The sequence below is a fragment of the Apium graveolens genome, chromosome 9 (genome assembly GCF_009905375.1).
Source record: "Apium graveolens cultivar Ventura chromosome 9, ASM990537v1, whole genome shotgun sequence".
NCBI classification, from domain to species: Eukaryota; Viridiplantae; Streptophyta; class Magnoliopsida; order Apiales; family Apiaceae; genus Apium; species Apium graveolens.
Window position 1 is genome coordinate 2549456 of NC_133655.1, and position 27825 is coordinate 2577280.

General features: G+C 33.1%; 1 protein-coding gene across 1 annotated transcript; it reads right to left on the reverse strand.

The window, feature by feature from the left end:
* Positions 1-16109: 16109 nt before the first annotated feature.
* Positions 16110-18670, reverse strand: LOC141686857 (uncharacterized). Its single transcript, XM_074491950.1, has 6 exons — positions 18587-18670; positions 18169-18256; positions 18011-18066; positions 17056-17126; positions 16469-16657; positions 16110-16368 (listed from the first exon to the last, which is right to left on the reverse strand). The coding sequence occupies exons 4-6, from the start codon at positions 17091-17093 to the stop codon at positions 16182-16184; spliced, it is 414 nt and encodes a 137-aa protein (XP_074348051.1). The 5' UTR covers positions 17094-17126; positions 18011-18066; positions 18169-18256; positions 18587-18670; the 3' UTR covers positions 16110-16181.
* Between the last annotated feature and the right edge of the window lie 9155 nt (positions 18671-27825).

Here is a 27825-nt window from a genome sequence, read left to right on the forward strand (position 1 = left end):
GTTAATGCTTGAGATTTTTTTACCATTCAAAGCTTATACCTGATATAGCGCATTTTATCAATTTGCCACGACCCTTGTGAATATGCATTATTCTTTTCCAAAGTTAGTCTGTTAATAATTTAATCTCGTGTGCATGAAAATTTGACGGTATATTTCTTGAAGCAGTAGTCATGGCTAATGTAAACATTTCACCAGTGGAGTTGTTCAACTCTACTTCATGCAATACCCAGTACAAGAAATTTCATTATTACCAACGTCATATTTTGTTGGAAAGTCAAGAAAATCTTTTTGTAAATGAGATTCTTAACGGAATACCGACTGAACTGGATCGTCGGAGTAAACGTCGTCGGTAAGTAACTTGCTAGTCGATTTATGTAAAATTTTAACCAAAAAACTATTTGAATTTTGACAACCAAATATGTTGGTGTTAACACACTTTTTTACGATAATGAATCTTTTGTCAAAATATCTTGTTAATCAATTGTGATCACCTTCCTATTTATCATAGTTTCTAATATGATAACGTGCACAAGAATGAAATGTACAGAAACTTTAAAAATTTTATAATGAATTAAATGTATCGTACAAACATTAATTCTAACACAAAAAATCAATAGTACATACAACACTTTCAGGGGTCGTTTGGTTATAGAACACTGTCAGGGGTCGTTTGGTTCGCTAGGTGGTATTGGGTTGAAATAAGGAATCGGGTTAAGCTGGTATAGGTTTGCAACTTGATACTTAATATTACCTGTTTAGTTCAAAAATACGATGAGAATGATAACCTTACACTACAAGAAAACAGGGTAAAACCGACTGGACATAACCGATCGACGTCGATTTGATCACCTTAAAACTGACTGACGTCAGTGGTCGGTTATATGCCAACTAAACGACACTGTATCGATGACGTGGTACACATAAATTAAACCGACCATAGACAGGTGGTCGGTTTTACTGAAAAAAAATGACACCGTTTTGCTGATGTCTCACTTTTAAAACGGACCACATGTAGGTGGTCGGTTATATCCACAAATTCAGCAGGTTAAAACGGACCATATATGGTGGTCGGTTTTGTAGAATAATATAAAATTAATTTAAAGTACAAAAAAAAGTACCCGTTACAGAGAAAACGGTGTCGTTTTATTATTCTACCTAAAACCGACCGCTGACGGTCGGTTTTAACCTATTTTTTTTAATTTTTTTGTTATATCCCTCATTTTTTGATTTTGGGCAAAAAGTTAAAAAAATAGAGGATTGAAGCGGAGGAGATTCAGAAAATTGCAAGTTATTTCCATATTTTGTAATAATGTGTGTGTGTTTATGTTGGTGTATGTATTAAATGTTGTTGTATGTATTTAATGTTTTTATTTTTTTTATATAATGTTTGTTGTGAGAATTGAAGTTTGGTAGTAGATAATTTGTAAGTTAGTTTCATTTATTGTAATTATAGTGTGTGTGTGTGTTTTATGAAATACATGAATAACTATGAGATTAATAATAAATTATTAGTTAAACATATATTTTTTTTAATTTTAAAAAATATTATTGTAGATGGAAACCATTGATCGGAGTTGGATTGGTAATCAATTGCAAAGCGATAAAATTTCATTGACCCCGGAATATAGAATTGGTGCAGAATTTTTTTTAAAATTTGCTAGCGAAAATGGAATGGAAGATGGTACAATGAAGTGTTCGTGTAAACGTTGTAAAAATTTGAATTGGTTAAAGATTGATGATGTTAGATTTCATTTGCTCGCTAAAGGGATGCTTGAGGGTTATACTGTGTGGACGTCGCACGGTGAAAAAGTAGGAAGAAAATGTAGTCAAACATCACATCACCGTTATTATGTTCGGGAACCTTCGAGAGTAGAAGAACTGGTAGATTTGAATACGATGTTACATGATTTAGCCGATGAAAATTATCAATTTTATGAAACTATGGATACGGGAACTATGAATGTAGAAGAAGCTCCAAATGATAATGCTAAAAACTTGTACGAGGTTATTGTTGAAAATGGAGCACCTATTTATCCCAGCAATACAAAGTACATAAGATTAAGCTTTACAACCAAATTATTGGAATTCAAAAATAACTCGAATTGTAGTAATAAAGCTTTTGATAGTTATTATGCAATGAAAAAAATTATGAAGGATTCGAGGGTTGAATATGAAAAAATTGATTTATGTGAGAATGATTGTATGTTATTTTATGGAGATGACAAGGATAAAGTTGTGTGTGATATATGTGGTGAAGATCGTTATTAGGATGTTTCTAGGAAAGATGGTAAAAAAATAGAAAAAAAAATCTTAAGACATTTTCCTTTGATCCCTCGATTACAACGCTTATATATGTCGGCACATACATCCGATCACATGAGATGGCACAAAAATAGAGATGTGAAAGATGGAGAAATAAGTCATCCCGTGGTTGGAGAAGATTGGAAAAATTTTGACCGTAGGTATCCTTCATTTGCTCAAGAGATTGGTAACATAAGGCTCAGTCTTGCGACCGATGGTTTCAACCCTTTTGGCCCTACCGGGAAAAAAACATATAGTGTGTGGCCCGTGGTGATAGTTGTCTAAAATCTTCCACCATCGATGTGTATGAAAAAGCCTTATATGTTCATGACCGATATAGTTCCGGGTCCAAATAGTATTGGAAAAGATATTGACGTTTGTCTAAGGCCTCTCATCGATGAATTGAAGATATTGTGGAATACCGGGGTGAAGACATACGACCAATCTTTGAAACATAATTTTACAATGAGAGCGGCTATTATGTGGACAATTAGTGACTATCCCGCTATGAGTATGATAAGTGGGTGGTCGGGCAAAGGATAGATGTGATGTGAAGTGTGTCTTGGAAGCGTGGAAGGGTTTCAATTAAAATATTATGGAAAATGTAGTTTCTATGGCACAAACCGAATATTCCTTGTATCAAATGATCCACTCCGTCAAAAAAAGTAATTTGTTTGATAATGAAGAAAGAAAATTGTTTCGTGATCGTTCGTCCGATGAGGGTGTTAAGAAATTACTTGATGGTTTAGTTTTTCCACCAACCGGAAAGACTAATTCGAAGGTAATGAGTGTCGGATAAGGGGAAGAGGATCATTGGACTCATGTCCCAATCTTTTACGAACTCTTTTATTGGTCATCACATAGTTTACGATATTCAATTGACGTCATGCATACGTAAAAAAATGTTCTTGAAACCATTTTTTTTACTATTGTCAATGCGGCAAAGTCAAAAGATCATAAAAAAGCATGAGCGGATTGCAAGCATTTTGGGGTGTTACCACATTTGTGAATCGATGAGAAAGGAAAGTCACCTAAAGCACCTTATTCCCTTACTAGAAAACAACGTAAACTTTTGTGTGAATCGATTAGTTCACTAAAACTTTCGGATGGTTATTCCTCAAATATGTCACATTGGTACAATGTTGAGGAGTGTACATTTTATGGATTCAAATTGCACGATTGTCACATTTTTCTTCAAAAATTATTGCCTCTCGCAATTCGTGAACTTCTACCGGCGCCTATTGTCGATGCAATCACGACAATTTTTAACTTTTTCCAAGATTTATATTCATCCGTGGTTACAAAAACCGACTTGGAAATAATGGAAAAATCGGTTATCAAAGCGTTGTGTTAGTTGGAAATGATTTTTCCTCAAAGTTGATTTGATTCGATGGAAGACTTGGTTGTACATTTAGCCGAAGAAATTAGACTTGCTGGACCTGCTTTTTGGCATTGGATGTATCCGATTGAGCGTTTGTTGGGCAAATTAAAATGAAAAGTCGGTAATAAAGCAAGGGTTGATGGGTCAATTGTCAAACGATATATGGAGGAGGAGATTCTTAATATTTGTTCCTTTTATTTTGCCTCTGACACAATCCATAATAAGGTATGTCGTAACGAAGTTTTTTTTGATGTGCAAAATTCCGAGAATTTATAAGTGTTCAAATATCCAATTCAATCTCTTGGAAAGGAAGGAACTCGATACATGAGTGATGATGAACGAGAGTTAGCGGAAAAATTTGTTTTTTTAAACTCTCCTGAAGTTCAGCCTTATCTAATTTTTGTTAATGACACATGCATGGTTTTTGTTAATTTCTGTTTATATTTTAGGAAGTACCAAGATCGTGTTATGCGACAACCCGTGGAAACAACACCTCAAGATTTAGATCGTATTGTCAGAAGTCGATTTGAAACTTGGTTTAAACAAAAGGTATTTATCTATTTTTAATTTTCTTGATTTATTTTTGTTTTAAATTTTTATAATTACAACGTCTCATCGATTTGAATTGTTTTTAGGTTGTTAAAGATGAGATGGAAGGACCTCGTTTTAGGGACTTACTTGAAGGGCCGGTATTAAAAGTTATGACTTTTGAGACTTGTCAAGTTAATTTATATAAATTTTTAACAAAATTTGTATCCAGTTCTGGTATTGTTGTTAAAGGAAATTTGCATGGAAATAATCTTGATTATTATGGTCAACTACAAGAAATTATTAGACTTATTTATCAAGGATGAAATCATGTATATTTGTTCAAATGTATACGGTTTGATAGTGTTGGTAATGGTGTGAGGATTGATAAGAATTGTGTGATTACAATTGATATGAGTTCAAGATTGAAGTCAAATGAGATTTTTATTTTAGCTAGTCAAGCCTCTCAAGTATATTATGCTCCTAGTGTATTGGATCCAAAAGCGAAAATATATACGGTGGTCAAATCTAAAAGTCGCCCAATTGATGAATCTATCGTTGCACAAAATGATATAGAGGACGCTTTTCAGGAAGATAGATCCAATGCATCGACCTCGTTTTCGCTCTTTCTCGATTTTGCACAATATGGACAAATACCGTTTATTCGGCGTACAGAAGAAGAAGAAGACGAAGAAGGTGATTTTAAGGATGACGAAGATGAAAATGAAGGAGAAGAAGAAATAAGTGAAGGTGACAATGAGAATGATGATGATGACGAAGATGATGATGGTTTTGACGATTTTGAATAACGTCATTTGTATTTTAAAGATGATTTTTAGTAAATTTTGTAATGATTAGGATACTTTATTTATAAGTTATAGTAATTTTTTAATGGATTTGTGAATTTTTGGTTTTAATGCTAAATTTTTATGCGTTTACGTCCGGTTAGGGCCAAAAAATCATAATATTTGACCATAATATTTCCCAGAAAACCGAACGTCTCCTTGCCTAAAATCGACCACCTTCTTGATAAAACCGATCATCTCCTTAAAGGGGTGGTCGGTTATAGGAATTAAATTGGCTTCTGAAATAAAACCTACGGCTTTGCACATTTGACCTAGGTCGGTTTTAGCAGTCTTGGTTAAAGTACATTTTTAATACTTATTTTCAACGATCGAACCGTACGGATGTTAACTTCATGTCAAAATATGCTTATGCACAAAAAATTAGCACTTATGAACAAGTACCATTACGTTTTTATAAGTAAATTAACAAATTTATTAAAAATTAAAAAAAAATGAATTCGATGTGAAAAGTATAATTTAAAACGGTATATTTAACAATCGAACCGTACAGATGTTAAATTCATGTCAAAATATGCTTATGCACAAAAAAATAGCACATTTTAACGAGTACCATTACGTTTTTATAAGTAAATTAGCAAATTAAAAAAATGACAAATATAAAATACACATGATTGAACCGTATGGATGGACTAACGCGGTGAAAACGAACAAATGTATGAAAAATTAGGCTTTTTAAAAAACATTATAATCAAAATCATATGGAATATAATTATTTTAGTAAGTATGTCGGCATTCTATAGACATAATAAGTTGAACATACCATTCGATACTATAAGTATAATTTTAAAATTTATTTTTAATGATCGAATCGTAAGGATCTTAACTTCATGTCAAAATAGGTTAATGCACAAAAAAATAGCACATTTGAACGATCACAAATACGTTTTTATAAGAAAATTAGCAATTTTGATTGAAAAAGTGAAATAATTAATAAAAAATAAAAATTATGAAATACAAATGATTGAACGGTACGGATGGACCAATGTGGTAAAAATGAGAAAATGTACCAAAAATTAAGCTATTTAAATAATAATAATCATGTTTTTATAAGATTTTTTTAAATTTAGGGGTTTTTAACCCCTAAACCCTAAATTGATTCGAAGTTAATTATATGTTTTTTGTGTTTGTTAAAGTATTATTCTCACTTAAATTGATGTGTTTCACTTCAAATCAAACTTCATTGATTTTTTCGTTTTTATGTAAAGTTTTGCATTTAAAACATTCGTCGGTTATGTCAATTTGTTGAATATAGGTTAAAGTCATAATTTTTGGGTGTTTCGTCGGTTTGTTTACTTTTTTTTAGGGTTAATTTTTAGGGGTTTGCTCTCGTTAACACATAAAAGTACTCGAAATGGATAATTCTCACTCACTACAAGAAAACAAGTCTAAATACAACCGCACAAAGACAACCGACATCAAATTCAACCGTTTTCGGTTGAATTTAAGGGCGCGGCTAAATTCAACCGCATGCGGTCGTATTTATATACCGTCGTATTTACGCGGTCGAATTTAGTATTAATTACAACCGAATAAATAAAACCGTATTTATATACAACCGTATACGGTTGAGTTTAGGCGTGCTCCTAAATTCAACCGCATTCGGTCGAATTTAGCCTTTCTAATTACAACCGAATAAATACAACCGTATTTATATGCAACCGTATACAGTTGAGTTTAGCCGTGCTCCTAAATTCAACCGTATTTGGTCGAATTTAGCCTTGCCAAAAAATGGAGGGAATTTTCCCGCCAACGAATTATGTACTAAATTCCACCGATTTCGGTCGAATAATTTTTAAAAAACGCTGAATATTTTTTTTAAAAAATATATAATAAAATTTACAAGAAATTTATATTTTAGTTCTTGCAAAATGGATTATTATGGTAGTTAGATATTTATAGTTCAATTAATAATTATAGTTTGAGTTTCAATTTATTTTGTATTTATTTTAAATTATAATCCAACCATATGATATGAAAATTGTCAAAAAGAAAGTTTACGGAAAAATGTAAGTAATTTGAATATTTAAATTTTAACTATTTTTACAAATTGAATTTAGCGGGTGAGATCCTTACACTAAAGTAGTTCGACTAGTGTTTCTTAATAGTGTTTAGACTCATACTGATATTTTGATTTTTTCAAAACTTTTGTGAATGATCCAACCTTACAAATGTCAAAATCTATATATTTTAGTGATATCATAAACTTTTTAGAAAAAAAATAAATTTATTTGGTTTGCTATTTTAACAGTCAACAAGTAATTTGACCAGTATTTCTTAATAGTGTTTAGTCCCATATTAATGTTTAGATTTTTTTTAAAAAAATTTATGAATGATCCAAATATAAGGATAAGAATATCTATATATATTAGTGATATGATAAAAAGTTTAGAAAAAAATAAATTTATTTGGTTTGCTATTTTATCAGTCAACTAGTAGTTCGTCCCATATCGATGTTTCAATTTTTTAAAAAATGTTTGTGGATGATCCAACCTTACAAATGTCAAGAACTATATATTTGAGTGATATAAATAAAAAATTTAGAAAAAACTAAATGTATTTGGTTTGCTATTTTAACAGTTTGACTAGTATTTCTTACTAGTGTTTTGTGACATAACGATGTTTTATTTTTAAAAAAAAAGTTTATGAATGATCCAACCTTATAGATATCAAGATCTATATATTTTAGTGATATTATAATTTTTTTAGAAAAAATAAATGTATTTGGTTTGCTATTTTAACAGTGAACAAGTAGTTTGACTGGTACTTCTTATTAGTATTTAGTCTCATACCGATATTTCTAAAAATAGTGAGTTCTTAAAAATAAATATTAAAATTCAGAATATTATAATATTTGAGGAAAATATTATTAATATTTTTGTCCTATAAAAGTTAACAAATTATAAAATAATAATAATTATTATAATTATAAATATAATTATAATTAAAAAAATTAACACTCCTAAATTCGACCGGATACGATTGTATTTAGAGCCAAGTCAGCAATCCGCATGAATTATATCTAACGGACCAAATTTAACTACTATAACAACGATCCAACGGTTAGAGTTACATTTTATAATAAATATTTATCCACCAAAGCAAAATAAAATTATATATAAAAAGAAACTTAACCCTGAACCCCCCACTCCCCTTACATGTGCGGACCCCCCTATCCCTTCCCTTCCCAGACCTCCCCTTCCCAGACGTCTTCACTGATTCACCAATCGGCTTCGCATCCATCACAACTTTCTCCTCTTCTTTATTCTCCTCCTTTTCGCTTCCGAAAACTTCCTCTTTTTTCGGTTTCTTCTTCTCCGGAGTATTTTGTGTCTCTTCTTCTTCGTCTTCTTCATGAATTAGTTTGATTTGCTTGCGCTTCCGCTTGCTCCGGCGGTGATTGTCGTCGGAAGGAGGCGACGAAGATTATATCATAATTTTAGCGAAAATACCAAACTAGTAACTTGTGACATGGTTAATGTTAAACGAGGGTTCGCGATAATATAATGCCAGGAACATATGTATACATCGCTCCAAAGGTGATAAGACGTGAGCCTTACAATGAAAAAATGATATATATAGCTTTGGAGTTATATTTAACGAACTCATTAATGGTGAACATCCCTACATCGAGAAAGATTATGGTCCTTCGAGGGTACACATTTTAATTCCAAACAATTTTTTTAATCTGAAATTTTGTTCTTTTCCGGCTATTTGGATATTTTTCGGTTTCTGGCGAGTTTTTTTAAAAAAATTGTTGTGCATAAATTCAACCATATATGGTAGTATTTAGAATCTTATTTTTGACCAAATACGGTTGAATTTAATAATTGGGCGGGGTTTTTGAATTTTTTCATTAAATGTAATTATTTGGGCGGGATATTCGAATTTTATCTGAAAAATTAAATTTGACCGGAATCGGTTGTATTTAGCCGGTCATATTTAAGCGGTTGTATTTAGCCGCTTGTATTATTCGGTCGTATTTAGTACTAAATATAACCAGTTTACTAAATTTGACTCGAGCGAATACAACCGGTCCAAAAACCGATCATATTTAGCTAAATACAACAGAAAACGGTCGAATTTAGCTAAATACAACCATTTTTCCTCTGGTTATATTTACCCGTTTTTTTTATTATTAAATTGGATATTTTCACTTCCAATTGAAGTTCATATGATTTTTCAGTTTTCATGTAAAATTTTGAATGTAAAAGATTTGTCGGTTTTGTCAATTTGTTGAATATATGTATAAGTATAAATTTTAGGTTTTTTGTCGGTTTGTTTACATTTAAGTAGAAGTATAAATGTATTTTTAGGGTTAATTTGTAGGAGTTTGCTCTTGTAAACATGATCCGTACTCGAAAATGGATAAATATTGCACTTTATATGTGAGTTTGGAACTTTAATTTGTTGTATATATAAATTAAGTTGATTTAATGGTTTAATTTGCGTAATTAAACAATGCTCTAATTAGTTGTGTTTATTTTTATCGTTAATTTGTGAAATGGATACGTTTATATGCATTTTATAATCATTTTCTGTGATTTTAAATGCTTTTTTATGTGATTTTCAAATCATTTTCATGTAATGTGATTTACTAGCATATGTTTTATATGTAATGTGATTTAATATGCATTTTATGTGGTTTTATATGCATTTTTTATGTGATTTTAAATGTATCGTTAATATGTAAATTTATATGTATCTCTAAGTGATTTTAAATGCATTTTGATGTAATGTAATTTTAAATACATTTTGATATAATATGATTTTAAATACATATTGGCTAATATATTCTTATTATTTATTTTAGGATATTTTTGCTTGGTTGTTGACGTTGATGATGATTAGCCTCGTTGTTTTGGAAATGGCGAGGAAAGGGAAGGGAAAGGATGTTGAGAAGGATAAGGGGAAGAAGGATAAGGGCAAGGGCAAGGCCAAAGCCACTAGTACTACAAAGGGTAAGGGCAAGGCCAAGGGTAAGGGCAAAGGTAGCGTGCATTTGTGGGATGAGCCGACGGATTCAGATTCAGACCTGAATGATCCGACTCGGCACATAACAATTGCGGAGGAGCGAGAATGGCGAGGAAAGCGACCTCGATCACATTCGAGTAGCATATATGGAGAGAAACTGCCATTGAAGCCATATCGCATTGATATCTCCGATGGACAGTAAGTTAAGAAGTTTTTAAATTACATTATTCTTATATGTTTATATTTTTGGTTCATTGTTCAATATTTTTATGTGAATTGTTAATGTTTATTGTTTTCTTTTGTTTAAATATAGTATTGAAGATGATACGGCTAAGAAAACGCTTTTGGCTATGATTCGGGAGAAGTGGCCTCTTGGGCGTTACACTTATACCGATATCGAAGAACGTCACCCGGGTTGGTTGAATGCATGAGTCGAGGAGTTTCAAGTAAGTTAAAAATTCGTTTTTTTGTAATTGTCATTTATTTCTTGATTTTATAATGCATTTATCCTCGTTTTCTTTTTTTTGCAGTTTTAGAAATATTATAGGCATCTTAAGGGGCAAAGTCGTTCAAAAGCCCGAAAAATTGTGGAGATCACATTAAAGTGACAATAAAAAGGACTTTGAACCAGATTAAGAAGAGGGTGTAGCGAAAAGCAAGGGAGTAGGGCGTGAGCAAGTTGTCTTTGAAGCCACCTTATTGGTCCGTTCCTTTTTGGAAGGACCTTTTGGAGTATTGGGAGAAGAACGAAGGACACTTGCACCAGTCATCGGTTAGATCCGCCAACCGAAAACAAGTTGAAAGATTGCATAGTGCTGGTGCAAGGTCATTCAATAAAGTTTGGGAGGTAATATTATTATATTCCATCACACAAACATACATACATGTTCACCATATTTAATATAATTTACTAATTATTAGGACGTGCTAATATAAGTTATTTAATATTTTAAAAGGTAATGACGAAAAAAAATAAGAAAAAGCCGACGAGACTCGAGGTGTGGGATAAATGTCATAGGAAAGTTGGATCCGATCCAGAAAATCACGTCTACACTACACTGGCCGCCATGCGTATTGAGGTAATTTTTATATGCTTTTATGACCATTTTATATGATTTTAAATACATCTTTAATAAGTGAATTTTTATATATTTTCATGTGATTTTAAATGTAATTTTATATGCATTTTTATGTGATTTTAAATGCATCTTTAATAAGTGAATTTATATGTATTTTCATATGATTTTATATGCATTTTTATATGATTTTAAATGCATGTTTAATATGTGATTTTATACATATTTAATATGATTTTAAATGCATTTTTATGTGATTTTATATGCATTTTTATGTGATTTTAAATGCATCTTTAATATGTAATTTTATATGTATTTTAATGTGATTTTAAATGCATTTTTATGTTAATTTATATGCCTTTTTATGTGATTTTAAATGCATCGTTAATATGTGATTTTATATGAATTTATGTGATTTTAAGTGCATTTTTATATGTGATTTTATATATATTTTTATTTGATTTTAAATGCATTGTTAATTGTTTTAAATGAATTTGTAGGAACGATATGCCGCCATTCTGGAGCGCATGCCCGTAGAGGTTACACAAACGGGTGATCGGGATGAGCCGTGGGATTGGTGGATGGAAGCCTTGGAGGTCCCCCAAGGTTCAAAGCCGAAAAAGAATTATGTGGTGGGGTTCCTCAATGCTCGGGCCACCGATCTCTTGCCTACACTTGCTACCCGATACCGAGATTCCATACGGAATGAAGCCGGCTCATCCTCATCCGCTCCAACACAACGTGAAGCCATCCCCGATAATGTACATCTTGCCATCGTGAGGAATGTGCTTACGGAGATCCCTGCTAATCCAAATCGGTTTTCTCGCCAACTTTCCGATGTGGAGATAGCTACATTCGCACGTACCGCTCTCGAGGCCTCGGATCCATCTTCCGATCCTAGCCAAAGGTTGCAATGGAATAACCTTATCGGTGGTGAGATCGTGCATATCATGGGCTCCTTGATTGAAGATATCGTCCAAAAGACAGAAGCTCGTGTTACAAAGGTATAATTTTTGACCCTCTTGTTTATTTATTTGTTTTCAGTCACATGTAAATTTTGTTTCTTCTTTTTAACTAGTTCAATTAAACTTGTGTATCTAGGAAAACAATCGGCGTGCTATGGAAGAAAATAAGGATTACACGTCCGAGGATGAGACCTCCGATGATGAGGACTTTGATGATGGTGGCGGTGATGGCGGCGGTGATGGCGGTGGATCATCCGATGGTGATTTGTCGGATTAGTTTACATTGATCAGTTTTTAGACTATTATAATTTGCTACTTTGATGGTTATGGGATGTAAATTTAATACGTTGTGATGGTTTGATACTCTGTCGGTTATTTGAGATTGCTTATTATGTAATGATATGGTTTGATCCTCCGGTTATCGGAGTTTGTAAATGAGTTCGTTGGATTTAATTACTATTGTTTAATCATTCAATTTACTAGTTTGGTGGAATGATTTTGAGTAGTATAGGTTATTGATTGGATTGGAGATTTGGTTATGAATATTGTTTGGTTGTGAATATTGTTTGGTTGTTTGGTTGTTTGATTTGGTTTTGTATAGGGACTGCAGAAAAACCTGCAATTTTTTTTAAAATCAGACTTTAAAACCGACCGACAATAGATATAACCGACCACTTTTGACCATTACAAAAACCAGAAAACCGACCGTCAGGTGACATAACCGACCACCTTCTTCATAAAACCGATTGTCTTCTTTAGAGGGTGGTTGGTTCTAGGACGGTCGGTTATGACATTTAAGTCAGCTTCTGGTGTAAAACCGACCGATGTGCACACTTTGACAACGGTCGGTTATGAGTTCCAGTCAACTTTTTAAAAATAGACATAACCGACCACCAACGGTCGGTTATGACTCAGTGACGTGGTGACACGTGTGCACACGTGTAACCACGTGTACACAGTGACCCCATATTTCAGTAAAATGCCCAGGCACTTAACCGACCACAGTGTTGGTCGGTTATGAGGGTTAAACCCGACCAAAAGTCATAACCGACCAGGCTAAAACCGACCATGCCCTATGGTCGGTTTTATCCTGTTTTCTTGTTGTGTTACATGTTGTTTGGTTGATAAGCTAATTGGAATCAAAAATCAAAAGACACTTTATTATTTTTTTTGTTAATTTTTTATTTTAATATTAAAAACTAAAATTATACACTATCACTTGGTTTAATCATAATTATTAATAGAGCTTTATTAAAAAAAAATACATAAGGCTAAAAATACTTTTACAGAAATTCTATATTTTTTAAAAAAAATTGCAAAAAAAATGTTTTTGTGCAACTCGATTAAACGAGATGCAACCTTTGACAAATTTATGCAGCTCCATGTAACCCCATCTAACCTCAAATACAACAAAAAAAATCGATTCAATTACTTAAATGTCTGCTTGATTTTGGTTGATTCCATATTTTTGCAAAAATATTCAGAAAAGAGTAAAATTGCATAACAAAAACTAGGAAAATTAATATTTTTGGTAATTTCTCTTATTAAAAAATGAGATTATATATTTTAACCTAATATATAAGAAAATAAAATATACATTTACGTTTTGTATTCGTGAATATTGAAATTTGAGCTAAAAAAGAATCAAACTTTAGTTCAAAAGAAAGGAATGAGTCATGTGTGATAAATGATACAAAATGGTTTGGTTAGCCCATACTCACCTCTCCAAATGGGTTTGTAAAACCTATAACTCATGGATTTGAGCAATGGATTTTAGAATAAAAAATTACAACCAAACACATGGTATGGGTTTTATCCATTCCAACCCCATACCTCATACCCAATATTGTTGAACCAAACACCCTCTCAATACAGTCTTCTAAAACTTAGGACTTCATCAAAATATGTACATATTTTATACAAAACCGGTTCGCCCATTTGATAATGTTTCCAACCTTCATAGTTTCCCCAAACTAGAACTTACTCCTTTGCCACAAAACATTCTTGTACAACCTATATACAGAGGTTAACACATACCAGTATTGTTATATAATAAAGTACCAGAACAAAATTCCTAAATCCACTACCTAATTTAAAGCTACATAAGAAAAGTAAAGATACAAGCATGAATTAGTCAAGTACCTAATTTAAAGGCAAAAGTATTGAATCCAAGCCTCAACTTAAATTCTTAAATCACCTGCAAAATTGTAAATTTAACGGTTCAAAATTGTAAGCACCAAATTAAAAATTATAATAAATAAATGATAAGTGAACAGTAGTATTAACTAAAACTCAAGCCCCTTCTTCAGAATATAAAAGTCGAGACATGTGACTTCCGTATTTTTTTTCTACTTTCACTGCGTGACTCATCCTCATTGCTAACACAAATTAATGAGATTACTAATGTAAATTAAACCAAGTTAATCTGCTAATATATAAATATGAATGGTTGGAAAAATAAGACAATGTGAAGTAAATCGACAAAGTATGATATAAGCTAAGCATCACATAACAAATACAGAGAAAATAGCTAACCACGTCTAGTAGCACTTCCCATACATGTGAAATATTTAAATTCCAATTAACACAAATAATACCATTAGATGGATTAAACCCCAAAATTAACCTTCAGTTAAAAAAGGTTATATATAACAGTTGTATTTGGAGCCACGTCAATGATTCACGTGACTTATATCGACGGATGATAATATCGACCGATGATGATATCAATGGATGATGTATTCAGTATTTGTCACGTCAGTTGATCTTCGATAAGAAAAAGGAAACAGTAACTCAAGGCGGTGAAAGACTTTATCTTAGAAGCATTGTATTAGGTTTCCTTGTTAATAGAATAGGATTCCTTATATATTGTATAGTTGTGCTCTATATAAAGCACAGATTAGGTTCATGCTATAAGAATTGGAACATTGTTATATCTTTCGCATAACCTAGAAGCTCTCAAGGATATTAGTTCATCCTTTCGAGAGAGTACGTTTGTAATCAGTTTTTATCTGCTAATATAAAAATTGTTGATTCTGTTGAAGCTTTGTCGAATTGATTGTATTAACTGTATTTAACCCCCTCTATAGTTGATTAAGGGCCTAACAATTGTATCAGAGCTTGCTGTAGACGTACAAACAATTTAAGATATGAAAATCAATCAACAATGTCAGACAAAGAAGAAGAAACATAAAATCCAAAACCTCCACTCCCAGCCATATCACAGATTAGCAGCAACATGAGTCGGTATGAAGCAATCAAGGTGTGAATCCTGAAGATACATGAATATCCAATCTAGAAAGTCAGAATGGCCATGTGTTTGGAAGCCACATATCCTGAATATCTAAACAGGATTTATGATGGTACTCATAAACCGATAAAGGTAGTTGTTTCTCTTAGAGGAGAACTAGAGAAGATGATAGACAAAGACAGGAAGGACTATACTCCTGGAGATCTCTCATCTATTATGAAGGATGTTATGGTCAGACACATCCTGCACAGCAGTCTTGATAATGTTATGTACAATAGAGTCATTGAATGTAAGATGACAAAAGAGATATAGGATGTTTTAGAAGTAAAGTGTCAAGGTACAACCGCTATCAAGAAGAACAAGAGGACAATACTTACTCAAGAATACGAGCACATTACTAGAATAAAGACCTTAGACATCGGGTAAAAACCGATATCTATGTAAAAAATAGTGATGTCTTCGCGACTAATGTTAAAGATAGTTTTACATAGACATCGGTTTTTACCCGATGTCAAAAGGTACCTCAGACATCGGTTATATATGTAACCGTTGTAAGAATATGCAATTTAACATCGGTTCAAATATGTAACCGTTCTTATAGTTGTTCTATAACACCAGTTTTGATTAACTATATATTGTCAAAAGTCAATTCTAACATTAATTTTTTGTGGAACCGTCATTAATATTCATGTAATAGAGTTCTATAACATCAGTCTTTTTTAACATATATTTGGATTTTTACTGATATTTTTGGTAATATTAGACAATACATTAACCAAAATATCAAAAAACTTAATTTCCAAAGCTGAACGAGTACATATTGAAATTATTACCCAATTGAATTCAAATCAATAAACAAAATAGCCTAGTTTGCACAAATACATCAATTGTTCTAAACAAACTATTACAATAAAGTATTGGCCTTGTTATAAATATTCTGTACTTCACAATATTCAAAAAAGCCTTGGATTTTTTTAGCTGCTGACTGTGATATGCCACCACCCCTTCCAGGATGTCCATTCTCAAATATCTAGAACCACAAGTTCAGACAACAATTCAATACTTAATCTCCTATCTAAGATTTTAACATATAAAAGGACAAAATATAGCCTTAGCCATAATATACTCACAATGGAAGCTCTGGGCAGCGACCTCTTTGGAAGATTCTTACTCGGCTGGATTCTTTACCATGTGCACGCTCAATCCCGACTCTAGATTTAGCAAGGCGTACTCCTGCCAACGAGAGCCAACTCATATCTCGAAGCATAAAATAGCACCATACCATATCAATTTGTAGAATTGGGGACATTATCCACCACCTAAAAGACAGGGAAAGAAAATAAATGAAACCAACACATTTTGTTAATAGGAATTTGTGATTCAACTCAAGTACAAAAATATAACTAAACAGACTCAAATGCAATAACGAGTCCCATAATTAGTAATCTTAGGAGCGAATAAAAACAGTCTCAGATTCTCAATTCTTAAACAATATTTTTCCAGGTGCCTATAATGTTCACAGATGTTTTTCACTTGAACATGTAAACTTGATATCAAGATTTTTATGCAAAAATTACATGCAATATGAAAATATTGCATGAAACTTATTACAGAAGCGCTATTCTTTTTAGGAATGACAATTCTAAATGAAGTGTTTACGGCAGAAGTGTTAAACTTTTCATAAATGATAACTTTAAGTAAAGAGTGGCTAACTCGCCTCAATGAGCTTCGGGTCACAGAAAGAAAAAGCCTCATGTACCATGAAAATTCAGCATTAGACAAAGTAACCTGTTTGGATTTCAAATAGAGTCCATGTACCTATCAGGTTATCACTTTCTACAACAGGTTTGAGCACCTAGATCATGATAATTGCAAGGGAAGAGTAAAGTAAACTCCAAAAACAGGATAAACAGAATAATACAGATACAGTAGACATGGATGGTAATCAACAAAATTCATGATTTTCTACAAAAGCATGGGAATTTAGCCACAAAATTTCAAGACTCACATACGATATGCATAAAATTATGTCGAAGTTGAATTAAACATGTTCTTCTAATTTGCAAAAATCCATTTTTCCAGAGAACCAAGAGGACCCTATCATCTATTTTTTCCTTCCTACCAATGAGAGAGTAAAACACACTGAAAATACCAATGAGAGAATAAAATATAATGGAAATTACCGTATGATGTTCCCTTGCTATGTTCTTACTATTAATATAACAGCTCTCTGCAGTGCACCTTTGTACTCCTTGCTAAGTTCTTTGTCCAAAGTTTTCTATCGCTCAATTGACATTAAATAACTCTGTTTCATTATTTCGGTGAGAAGTAACAGAATAGAACTACAAAGTAAAAGAGCAACCTACCTTTCCTAACACAGCACAACAATCACTGATCACATAACGACTTGGAGAATTATCAGTAGCATCTAATATAGCATCATATCTAAGAAAGTGAAGGAAATGCTATTTCCATTCTTCTAAATTAAAAACAAAGAAGAACCGTCACTGTAACACACACAAAAATGTAAAAGAACCATCTACAATAGACCATAACAAAATAAAATGATCAAGATAAAAAACCATTTAATTAATGTAGCCGCACCTTACTTGATTCCTACAAAACATCAATTAGAAATAGTACACAACCTAGAAATTAAACAAAAACTCTACCTGTCTGTGCAGATTATTAAGCTCCACAACATCGTGATCCAAAATACATAATAGACCTAGAAATAAACGTAACAACAACATGGTTACTTTAGGAAAAACATAATGTGGCCGCAAATACTAGAGTTAAAACATCGAAAATAACAATTACAAAACATTACCAACACCACAGGCGGTGAGATACAAAAGAGCACGCGAGCCCAAACCCCCACCACCAACCACCAATACCGCAGAATTCAACAGATTTGCCTGACTTGTATCCACAAAATAATTAGCATTGCCTTTAAAGCTCTAGTAAGTTCTACATATGTTGAAATAAGAACAAACAAACAACACAATCAAACTCGAGTCACTAACAAAATCAAGTAGAAAAAAAATAAAAATCGAAAAAGAAAACCACCAAGCTTTGTCAAGAAATTGAAGTTTCTCAAAAATGGGGTTGAATTAATCGTAGATACTCTTTAATTAGGGTTTTAATTCGGACTTCTTTCATAGACATGATAAGATGATGATGAAGAATTAAATATTAGTTACAGGGAGATGGTGAGAGAGAGAGATGTGAGAAGGGCGAGAGCGCACCAAGAGAGTGAGAGTTGTGCAAGAGACCAAAAGGAAGTGAGAGGAAAGAGGAAAGGGGGGAATAAATTTTTGGTTAAGAAGGGAGGGTGAAATAACTGTGAAATAAGAGGGGAAGTAAGTCCGAGTCTTTTTTTCAGTTTTTAAAATTAATCAGAGACATCGGCAATTATTTAAACCGATGTCGAAAAAAATTGAAAACGGTTATGTTTCAGAACGATGTCTAATTCATGTTTCTTATTTAAAAAAATAACTATTAACATCGGTTATTTTATTGACCAATGTCTAATAAACACAGTAACATCATTTTAGAAATAACTGATATCTAATATACCTTTGGCATCGGTTGTCTGAGCAATCGATGTATAAGGACCGATGTCTATTGACAGAATTTTAGTAGTTGCACTTTGACTCAAGGGACAATGAGTCCTTAACTGAGATCTATGACAGATTTCAGAAGTTGCTCAATGACTTATCCCTTGTCAATAAAGAATATAATTTAGAGGACTCAAACTTGAAGTTCCTACTTTCTCTTCCTGAAAAGTGGGATTTTAAAGTCACATCAATAAGGGATAACTATCAACTTGATGACACACCTCTAGATGAGATCTATGGAGTTCTGTAAATTTATGAACTAGAGATAGAGCAAAGAAGGAAGCTGAAAAGATCTAAATCTAGAATAGTTGCACTCAAGGTTGAAGAGAAGCCCAAGGAGAAAGCTAGGAGGAAAAGCTACTCTAAAGGGACAGTCATGATTGCAAAGTCAGATACTGAATAATCAAATTCTGATGATGACTCAAATATTGATAATGAATGAGATACGAACAGTGATCATGACAACAATGAAGACTTGGATCAAATGGCTGCCCTACTGATTTTCTAGAAAAGGTTCCAGATCCTCAAACTCTGATAAGAGGAACAACAGAAGAAATACTGATTGGAAGGAATCATGATCTGGAAAACCTGACAAGTCAAATGAGAGATGTTACAACTGCGATGGAATTGGACACTTTGCAGCTAACTGCAGAAAATCCAGAGCTGAGAAGAAACAAGATTTGGTCTCAAAGAAGAGAAACTATGATGATTCATCAGATTCAGATGATGGGATCAATTATGCTCTCATGTAAAATGTTGATGTTGAGGCTGGAAATGCTGAATTAAAGGTACCTCAGACTATTCTTGCTTTTGATACTGATGATATCTATGAATTAAGATCATTTGTTAAGACTTTGCATGTTAGTTATAGGGATCAAACCTTAGAGAATAATAGAATCAAGAGTGAAAACTCTGAGTTAAAGTAAATGAATGATTACCTAGAAATTGACCTGCTTTCCATGCCAAAAATTCAAAAAGAAAGAGATAATATTGTTTATGTTAAGGAAAAATTGTTAGAAAAACATGCCTATCTAGATAATGAGTTAGCTAAAGAAAGAGAAGTTATTAAACTTTGTACTAAGTCACGAAAGACAAGTCAAGAAATTTTAGAGAATGTCTGTTGGGGATCAGGATTAGGATATTCTGCTAGATCTAATTCTGATAAGAAAAGTGGAAAAGAAACTGAGAAAACCGAACCAATAAAAATTGATAGCAAGGTCAAACTGAAGAAGGTTCAAATAAAGACCATTAAGTTTAATCCACGTGCTAATACTGTTAAGTCAATCTACGAGGAAGGTAGAACCTCAGCACCCAGATCAAACTTAATTACTGATAAGAATGAACAAGTTCACATAAAATCAGTAAATATTGGTTCAATGACTCAGAAACAGCTTAAGCAAAAGCTGAAGGACTTACACATGAAAGACAAGAGAAAAAGGTCTAGGAAAAATAGGAATGGCAAGGTAGGTGTTAATAAGAATGGAAATTATGTAACTCCTCCTAATGCACCTAGAAAGACCTGTTCAAACTGTGGTAGCATAATCATCTTGCTAATTCATGCAGGAAGAATAAATAGATAAATGATATTCCTTCCAAATTAGAGTTTAGGAATAAAATAGTTAGTTATAAACCACAAAGTCCTTGTTTTTATTGTGGTAGTGTTTGACACTCTATTTGTACACGTAAATAGTATCACAGTTTGTATTATGATTATTATAAACTAAAACCCTCTTTAGTTAAAGAAAACTCTTGTTCTGCATGTATAAATACTGATAGTAAGAATGTGAACAAAAACTCTGATAAAAAGTCTTCTGCTACATATGTTAACAAACTTAAAAAGGCCAAAGGATCCAAGCAAGTATGGGTCCTTAAAAACACTAACTAATTCAAATTGTTGATTGCAGGGTAACATGAGAAATACTCTAGTCGTGGACAGTGGATGCTCAGGATACGTGACTGGTTATAAAATTCTGCTAACATAATTTGAGGAGAAGGCTGGCCCAAGCATTTCTTATGGAGATGGCAAGTTAGGAAAAATCTTATGATATGGCAAAATCAAAATTGGAAATGTCCTCATTGAAAATGTAGCTCTAATTGCAGGACTCAAGCATAATCTGATTAGTGTGAGTCAAATTTGTGTTAGAGGTTACCATGTCAACATCTATGAGGAGCATTGTGAAATTGTCAGCATGTCTGATGGCAAGATTGCATTGACTGGTGTAAGATATGGTAGTTTATATTAAGCCAGGTTCTTCACAAGTACTGATAAATCAGAAGTTTGTCTACTGAGTAAAGCATCTACGGAAGACAGCTGGAACTGGCATAAAAGACTTTCTCGCCTCAACTTCAACAATATCAATGAACTTTTGAGGAAAGATCTTGTGAGAGGATTTCCCAATGCAGTGTTTACTCCTGATGGCTTATGTGATTCATGCTAGAAAGCCAAGCAAAGGAAAACTTCATTTAAGAGTAAAACTGAATCCTCCGTTCTTGAACCATATCATCTACTTCATATTGATTTCTTTGGTCTAGTGAATATTATGTCAATTACCAAAAAAAAGTATGCACTCATAATTGTTGATGAATATACAAGATACACAAGGGTCTATTTTTTGCACACCAAGGATGAATCTCCATCCATTCTTCTTGATCATGTGAGGGAGTTGGAAAAAGGATCAACATACAAACTGAAGCTCATCAGAAGTGATAATGGAACCGAATTCAGGAATAGCTCTATGGAAGAGTTCTGCAAATCAATGGGATAAAACAAGAGTTTTCTGCTCTTGGAACTCCACAACAAAATGGAGTTGTTGAAAGAAAGAATAGAACTCTGATAGAAGCTGCAAGAACCATGCTAGAAGAAGCAAGATTGCCTACCTACTTCTGGGCTGAGGTTGTGCAAACTGCTTGCTTTACACAAAATGCAACCTTGATCAACAAGCATAGAAAAAATACCATTTGAGATGGTAATGGGAAAGAATTCAAATTTGAAATACTTTCATATTTTTGGTTGTAAGTGTTTTGTTCTCAAAACTCATCTGTAGCAGCTGACCAAGTTTGATCTAAAAGCTGATGAAGGAATCTTTATGGGATATCCATTGTTCATAAAAGCCTTCAGAGTTTACAATCTTAGAACAAGAACAGTCATGGAATCCATACATGTATCTTTTGATGACAAGAAGATAACAGGTCTAGAAGATGCAGATGACCATGATAGATTGAGATTTGAAAAATGAAGTACATTATGCTGAACTTTTAAGTCCTGATCCTGATACAGTAAATCTTGATATCACTCAAAGCTCTAAGGTTCCACAGAATAGTGGAAATTATTCTAACACTAAAGCATATGTTGAGGGGGTGCAACATGACTCAAATCCAAAGACTACTACAAGTAATTCAACTCAAGAAACATCAGTAGAAAAATCATCAGACTCATCTTCCTTAAACTCTCATAAGTCAAAGTCAAATACTGATAACAATGGGAACACTGATACAGGGGGAGCATCAGGAATAATAGTGGTACTAATCAAAGAAATAACATAGAGTTCATGGATCAAGGGGGATGTTCATCTTAAAGGAGTCAATCACTTCCATCTGCATAGAAGTGGTGTAAGAACAAGAAAAGACACTCAAAATGAATGTCTCTACCATTCTTTTCTATCTCAAACTGAACCTAAGAAGGTTGAAGAAGCTCTGCAAGATGCTGACTGGGTCACAGCAATGCAAGAGGAGCTCAGTGAATTTATAAGGAACAAAGTATGACTCTTGTGCCAAGAACAAAGAACAGATCTGTAGAAGGAATAAAGTGGGTGTTCAGAAACAAAACTGACAGTGAGGGAATTATCACAAGGAATAAAGCAAGACCGGTTGCAAAGGGTTACTCACAACAAGAAGGCATTGATTATGATGAGACATTTGCTCCAGTTGCAAGGCTTGAGGAAATTAAAATCTTTCTTACCTATGCTGCTCACAAGAAGTTTAAGGTGTTCCAAAATGGATGTGAAGAGTGCATTTTTAAATGGAGAACTCGAAGATGATGTTTATGTTGAACAACCTCCAGGGTTCATTGATCCAAAGTATCCAGATCATGTCTACTTACTGGATAAAGCACTCTATGGACTGAAGCAAGCTCCAAGGGCCCGTTATGAAACACTTGCTCTATTTCTTCTAGAGAGTGGTTTCATATGAGTTACAAATGAGAAAACTCTATATTATAAATAACATAGTAAGGACTTGTTATTAGTATAGATATATGTTGATGATATCATTTTTGGATCTACTAATGATAAACTCTGCGGGAAATTTGCAAAGCTAATGCAGTCCATGTATCAAATGATTATGATGGGATAATTGAGTTACTTTCTGGGGTTACAAGTTAAACTGACTGATGAAGGGATCTTTATAAATCCAGGAATTTACTCAAAATATTTGCTCAACTGCATCAACCCCCATGGCCACTGCAACCAAGTTAGATTTAAATATTGGTTCTTAGTAGATATAACTAACTACAGAGGTATGATTGGAATACTCCTATATCTGACTGCTAGTAGACCTGATATCATGTATGGTACCTGTCTCTGTACAAGGTTCCAAGTTGATCCTAGAGAACCTTATCTATTAGCTGTAAAGAGAATTTTTAAGTATCTCAAAGGCACTATGAATCTAGGATTATGGTATCCTAGAGATTCACACTTTAAGCTAATTGGATATTCAGATGCTGATTTTGCAGGATGCAAAATAGACAGGAAAAGCACTTCTGGAAGCTGCCAATTTCTAGGTGGCAGATTGGTTTCTTGGTATAGCAAGAAACAAAAGTTAATTTCCACATCAACTGCAGAAGCAAAATACATTACTGCAGGAACCTGTTGTGATCAGATTCTATGGATGAAAATCAGCTACTGGATTATAGGTTAGACTATTCTTCTTTTCCTATATATTATGATAATCAAAGTGTTATTGCAATGACAGGAAATCCAGTGCAACATTCAATGACTAAACACATCAGCATTAGGTACCATTTCATAAGGGAACATGTGGAAGCAGGTACATTGAAATTGGTCTTTGTTCCAACAGATCAGCAAGTAGCAGATATATTCACCAAGCCTCTATGTGAAGCTACTTTCACAAGATTGGTGAATGAATTGGGAATGATATTAGGACAATTCTCAAATTCTCATAATTAAGACTGCTGATATATTGAAGTATGGTATCTTATGATGTGTTAGGACTTGTTAGATGCTGATTATTGTGCTAAACGTTGGTGCCATGATAACATGCAATTATCTTCCCTGATCTTATGTGAAAACTGCATGTTGAACTACTTATTATGCATAAATTCTCTGTTATTAGTTAAACTTGTTTTGACTAATAGATTTTATCACTAGTTAATAAATTCTGATATTGGTCAAATCATTGTTGACTGATAAATCCTGATATTTGTGATTGCATACTGATAAAGGTCAAACTTTGATTGACTATTTTTATGAAGATATTGCTTTAGTCAGTATTGTAATTACAGGGTTGAAGTTAGCCACATATGGGTAATTTTTCATGGTTATAGATGTTTACATGTTGAGTAAGGATATGAAACACGTTCGTTTAAATGCATAACTTTATTCTCGGGAACTGTGCATGCAGTAACACACGTTTACATGATTACTTTTACAATCAATCGTATATTGCCACGTGTCCCATTAAACTGAATTGTGACTAAATTAGTGGAGAGAAGTGTCACATAAAATCAATTTTTGATTTTAGATAATACTTTACTTATTTTCATTATTCTCTCTTGAAAGGCATATGTCATAGCCTATTTATTTATTTGAGGATTTAACTCAACTCAAATAAAAATGTAACAAGTAAATAGTGGTTCTATCGTCAAAGAGATCTCTCAAAGTAACATATGTCAAAGGATTAAGAAACATTGTTCATCTACAGACTTGAGGAATTACTTCACTGGAAGAAGTTCAAGAAATTGATCAAGCCTTAGTGATATAAATCAAGCTTGTGGATTTAATCAAGTGTCAGAGATCTTGTGAGGGTATCAATTAATTACAGGGATTTAATCTGAAGAAAATCAAGTTATTAAAGTCAAGACATGAAGAAACGTCACGGAAGTTAGTCATTCATGAACCAGACAGTACATCGAATGTCAACATTGAAGTGGTGGAATTGATTCATAATTTTCAGTGATTTACAGAAGATTGTCAGAAGAGTGGTTGCTGTTCAAGAATAATATTAATTCTCTATTAATTAATTTAGTCATATAATTTAATTAAGAAAATAAATTATATCTGTAAAGATTAATTTATTGATTAATGGAATTAATTGGTTAATTAATTCTGAATTAATATTATGTATTTTCAGAATTGATTTTGAATTAATATTCAATATTAATTCAGCAAGACAAACATTTAAACTGGTATGACAATTCAATTGTCATACCGAAAGTCTTTTCAGTTCTTTTAAATTGTCATACCGAAAGTATCTCCAGCTCAAAGGATTGTCTTGCCGATAGTCTTGCCAGTTCATTCAATAGTCTCACCGGTTGTCTTACTAGATCAACAGATTGTCTTCCTAGTACAATTCAATTGGATTTATTGATTACTTAAGTGAAGAGAAGAAGATAATTCAAGACATTTACATTAAATATTCAACGAACTCAAGAACATGGAAAGAAAAGAAGCAGAGAACTTAATCTCAAATTGCTTTTAGCATTTGATCTTTTTATTTCAAAAATAGAAAAAGTTCATGTCGAATTTATTCTAGATTTGGAATAATTTATTTGAGATTAATCCCTTGTAAACCATACCGTTGTTGTAACACCTTTCAAGTTTAATAATAGTTTTATTTAACTTGAATTTTATTTCACTTTTTTATTCCGCATTATATTCGATTAAACGGTATAGTTTGTATTCAACCCCCCTTCTACAAATATATTGGGACCTAACAATTGGTATCAGAGCCTTCTGATTAACGAACAAATCAAGATCCTAGACTTTTGTGATTCTTCCACTCCTTGAATTTTTATTTACTCAAAAATTCATAATGACTACACAAAAAGTTGGAACCGTTAAAATTTCACTGTTCGATAAAGAAAATTATATTATGTAGAAGAAGAAGATGCTCTTGTTTTTACAAGTTACAAATCCCAAATATCTGGACATGTTAAAGAAGGGTCCGAAAATTCCGATGGTTATTGAACCAGAGGTTATAGAAGATGATGTTGTAAATACCAAAGCTAGAACCTATGTAAAAGATCCTGAGGATTTTTCTCCTGCTGAAAAAGAATAAGCCTCATTGGATGCCAGCCTTTAATTAATTTTAGTTGATTCCCTAGATCCCTTGATGAATAGACATGTGATGAACTGTAAAAATTCCAAACACATGTGGGAAACTATTGAGTTGATTAATGAAGGCACAGAGGAAGTTCAGGAGAACAAGTTAGAGATCCTAACCTTTGAGTATGAACATTTTAAATCCAATCCAGGAGAAGGAATTACTGAAGTGTTTGAGAGGTATAATGTATTGATCAACAACCTGAACATAAAAGAAAAATATTATTCAATCAGTGAGGTCAACAAAAAGTTCCTTTTAACACTCCCAACTCATCTTGAACATAGAATCACTGTCATAAGAGAAGAGAGAGATCTGAATGAGATTTCTTTGGAAAGGCTCTATGGTGTGCTAAAAACCTATGAGTTGGAGCAGATTCAGTAGAAGGAAGTCTACGGGAAAGGTAGAGTGGTCAGCACGTCTACTGCTCTAGTTGCTGAAGAACAACAATAACAACCACAACAACAACAACAATCTCAACAGTCAGAGAGAATGGTACAGTCTTCCAAGGCTGAGGAAAATATGATAGTAGCAGAATTTGATCCTCCTACTACAAATCAATCAGGAGATGAGTTTTACTCCTTGGAAGAACCGGAGCAATTGGAAGATGAGTCAATGGCACTGATTGTCATGAGATTCTCCAATCTCAGATTCAAGAGGAATCCCAAGTTCAAGTACAAGTCCAACTACAACAGATTCCAGAAAGGTGGATCTTCATCATCTAACACCAGCAGTGGTGGATACAAAACAGGGATGGTTGATCGGAGCACTATTCGATGCTTTAATTGCAATGAGTTGGGACACTTTGCCACATAATGCAGGAAGCCAAAGCAAGTAAGGAAGAACTCTTATGATTCTAATCAGAAGAGTAAATCTGAAAGGGCTTACCTGGCAAAGGGAAGGAGTTGGGATGATACTGACAGTGAAGATGAAGAATTTGGGAATCTTGCTCTTATGGCTATTGATGGAAATAATTCATCGTCAAGAAAAGAGGTAAAATTTACTGATGTTGAATTAGTTTGTCATCTAGGAGGCTCCTTAGATTGTGCTCATCGTGATAATGAAATGTTAACTCAACAAATCAAAGACCTTGAGAAAGAGGTCAATGAATTAAGACTTGTGTACATTAATCAAGACAAATTAAAAGAACAAGTATCTTTTCAAGAGAATATAGTTGACTGTTATAGACAACTCGAAACTATTCTCAAAGACAAGATCACCGATCTTGAGACTAAGGTTAAAGCTTACTTTAATTCTTGCTCTAAGGCTAAAAAGTTCTACAATAAGCAAGCTATTAATCAAACATATGGAGTAGGTTATGATTACAATGTTTCTATTGGAGAATTAGGCATAAACTCCCCTCCTCATGTTTGTGCTAAAGGTAGGGAAGTACCACATGTGCTTAAGGGTGTTGATAAACCGCTCTATAAAGAATCAATTACTGAACCATTTGATGAGACCTCCTTTATTATTCAAGAAGAAATACGTGCTGAAGATCTTGCTAATGAGAAGGTTGTTTCCAAGTCAAGTGT